The sequence below is a fragment of the Alligator sinensis genome, unplaced genomic scaffold (assembly GCF_000455745.1).
Source record: "Alligator sinensis unplaced genomic scaffold, ASM45574v1 scaffold404_1, whole genome shotgun sequence".
Lineage (NCBI taxonomy): Eukaryota > Metazoa > Chordata > Crocodylia > Alligatoridae > Alligator > Alligator sinensis.
In genome coordinates, this window is record NW_005841839.1 from 5,880,085 (window position 1) to 5,883,217 (window position 3,133).

Sequence of the window (3,133 nt, forward strand, 5' to 3'; positions counted from 1 at the left end):
CCCTGTAGCAAACCTGTGGTGGCAACATCAACATTTGTGTGTGTGCGTGTAGGTGTTTGTGTGGTGTGTAGTTTCCTTCTGCCTTTAAAACAAGTAAAAAGTATGTCCGGCACTCTCACAGCTCCAGTGTCTCTTGCACTATTCTTTTAAAGAAAAAAAAAATCATTTTGTTCCAAGAACGATGTGCAATATTGTGTTTCTCCAGGTACAGTGAAACAAGGACAGTTAACAAAACAACCTTCTCTACAAGGTCTTTGCAAGCTCTCCCCTTTCCTCGCTGACACTACTGACACCACCTGGAAATCTCTGTGGCTTTCTCAAACTTGGAGATTAAAAAAAAAGTTATGTATTGCTGCTTCTTCTTCTGTGTGATTTTTCCCACTCACTCTTCCTCCCCCCCACAAGTATTTACTTTCAAAAATTTCATTCCAGCTACCAATTCCCAAGACTCTGAAGTCTCCTGTGCTCCACCCTCATCTCTTGCAGTCATAAAAAACGAGTTTTGATGTGTCTTTGGTTAAAAAAAAATACACAAACAAATAACACACAGCCCAGTACGATCCTATTCCACACTGTGGACGTCTGATGGGAGGGTGTCTGGGTAGGAAGGAAGCATTGGAAATGAGCTGTTTGCTCAATGGAAGTTGAGGTTCCTCAAGTTTCCCCCAGTCCACTCTCCTCCTCTCATACTGTGGTTGCTGGCCCATACTGGAACAAAAGAGGGGATGTCTCTTTGATTCGGACGTAGAACCGCCCCCCAAGCCAGGCATTTTGGAGTGAAATGGGCAAGAAGTCATCAGGTAGCCACTGCTCAGCGTCGTCTGACACGAACACCAGTCCAAAGTGGTCCAGCTGCTCTTCACCATAGCAAAAGGCATCTGCGTTGCCCAGCATGTTCCTAGAGATGTCATTCATCTCAAGCACCACCAGCTTCACCACCTCCCCTGCTGATGTCTTGTTGGTGATGTGTAACTGTATAAAGATAGGGACAGAGAAACAGGTGATGAGCTGGGAATGAGAAAACAGGGAAAGCATACACACCAACAGGAATAAATCAATGCAACCCAGGCAGATCCTTTGCAAGTAAAAACAGGTTAGAAAGGGTCACAGAGCAGCCTAAGGCCTGATCACGCGAACACTTACATGCCTGCTTAACTCTTGCTGTGAGTAGCCCTTTGTGGTCATAAAGGTAATGAGGCACGTGTTTGCAGCATCAGGACACTCCAGCTAGCAACTACCAGTCCCACTGTGATCTTGAGAAAAGCTATTGTGTTTTGGCACATGCATGGGGACAAAGACTCACAGAGTACCATGCTACAATCCCAGTCAGTGTAGTCCAGACCCTTGGACAACTACTACAGCACCATCAAACCAGAGGTGTTAAGCTGATTTATGCCAACTAAAGATCTCTGCTTTGAACTTGGCTTCCTTCAGTAAGAATGCCATACAATGCTTTAAAGCAGGCATGCCTGACACCTAAAGCCACATGGATGCCTTCCTAGGAACCCAAGGACTTTACTCTATTACCATAGATTTCTATGGTAACTGTTCAAATGGAAAATAAATGTGAAGTGTCAGGTTTGCCTCTGCTGGTAACCTTCCTGTGAGGTAAGGAGAATCTGACGACCAGAACTCATCAGCAGTAAAAACCTGTAGGTGATGGTGATGAACTTTGTTCTTTCTCTGGAGTTCCAGAGGCAGTTCCTGGGCTGCACTGAGACACAAAGAGTGGAAGTATGTTTCTTAGTAATGGCTCTGTGTCTTGAAAGGAGGAACAAGGCAAAGCCAGAAAAGTACCAGTGCAAGTGGTGGTATACAGTTTCCTTTCCACATCAGATTTGGGAGGGAGGGCTGAGAAAGGCAAGGTCAAGCTGAACAGACTGAGCAGGCAAGTGGGAAATCGGGACAGGAAGGATAGGTTGATACTGGAGTCAGACACAGGGAAGAAGCTGTGGTTAGTGATGGGATAATGCTCTTCCTTTCTCCCAGAGATAGGACCCTGTGAGACAGCCTCCTGGTGCCTGTGGCTGAGGAATGGGAGGCAGGGATATAGGAAACATTAGAATCAGAGGGCCTCCTTCTCAACACTGACCTGGGATGGGTTGTGGAAGAGGCTGTGGACTGAGGGAGGAATGGTGACCTAGGAGAAGACTGGATTGGATTTCCACCATGTTTAAGACAAATCCATAGTAAACAGGCAAGGAGTGAGCAGTCTGTGTGAGAGGTCCAGAGTCATGAAGCCATAGTGAACAGAAGGGAGGGAAGAAATGTGACCAGATAAGTGACCTCCCTGGACACAGGGCTTCTTTAGCAGCCAGCACAGGGACTACAGCTACCAGCGAGGGATCTGGCTTGGGTGAAAAGGCTCAAGCCTTTGTTATGCCAGATTTTGCTCCTCAAATTTCCTACCATCCATGGAACAGCCCCACCGACAGCAGCAATGGTGTGGGTAGGGGTGGAGGGCTGGCACAGCCACAGTGGATGCCAAGTTGCCACTGTTGTAAGAGTCGCATCACTTGGATGTGCTTGCAGTAGTGGGTTGGACTTAGTAGCCCCTCTGTATTACAGATCCCACCGAGGGTAGCTAAAGTGGAGTGAAACCAAGGGTAGAAGTTACATCAGGAAATGCTCAAGAGAAAGACCTCTGGTGGGCAAGTGTCAGTGGGATGTAGGGACAGAGGCAGTCTTCTTGTGCTTAGGTTACATGTCTTCCCTCACTGAGTGCTCATCCCCTACCCTTCTATGAGCAATACTTATATGGCCAAAGCTGGGCTCTGTTGCTGCTGTTCAGAGTGGCCTTTCCAGCTGCCCCATCACTGTCTGTGATACCTTGATGCTGGTTTCTTTGGAGAGTCCGGTTTCGTACTGAGGGCAGACTCGTAAGGTGATCGAGTCTGGCTTCTTCCCCCGGTTTGTCAAGCATCCTGGCTCCAGGGTCTCTTGGAAGGTGCGAGACCACTCAGCTGAGCGTGTTCGGAAGACGGGCTCAGAGTTCTCGATGGCTTGGCTATGCTCCGGGCTGAAAGATGAGCCAGTCCCCAGTCTGAGCAGGCCACAGTGGGCTGCTGTCCTGGTTTCTGTTGGGGAGCTGTCGACAGAGCCAGGACAGGACTTCCGGGCCACCTGGAAGAGC

General features: G+C 48.4%; 1 protein-coding gene across 1 annotated transcript in view; it reads right to left on the reverse strand.

Moving 5' to 3' along the window:
* Positions 1 to 6: 6 nt before the first annotated feature.
* The window catches only part of LOC102380525 (ankyrin repeat and fibronectin type-III domain-containing protein 1-like), a 412,615-nt gene continuing 409,488 nt past the window's right edge, over positions 7 to 3,133 (reverse strand). Inside the window, exons 23-25 of the mRNA XM_025203646.1 lie at positions 2,830 to 3,123; positions 2,093 to 2,213; positions 7 to 972 (exon numbers count right to left, since the gene is read on the reverse strand). Of these exons, the coding sequence (XP_025059431.1) occupies positions 917 to 972; positions 2,093 to 2,213; positions 2,830 to 3,123 (471 nt within the window). The 3' untranslated portion in view covers positions 7 to 916. The remainder of the gene's footprint in view (positions 973 to 2,092; positions 2,214 to 2,829; positions 3,124 to 3,133) is intronic.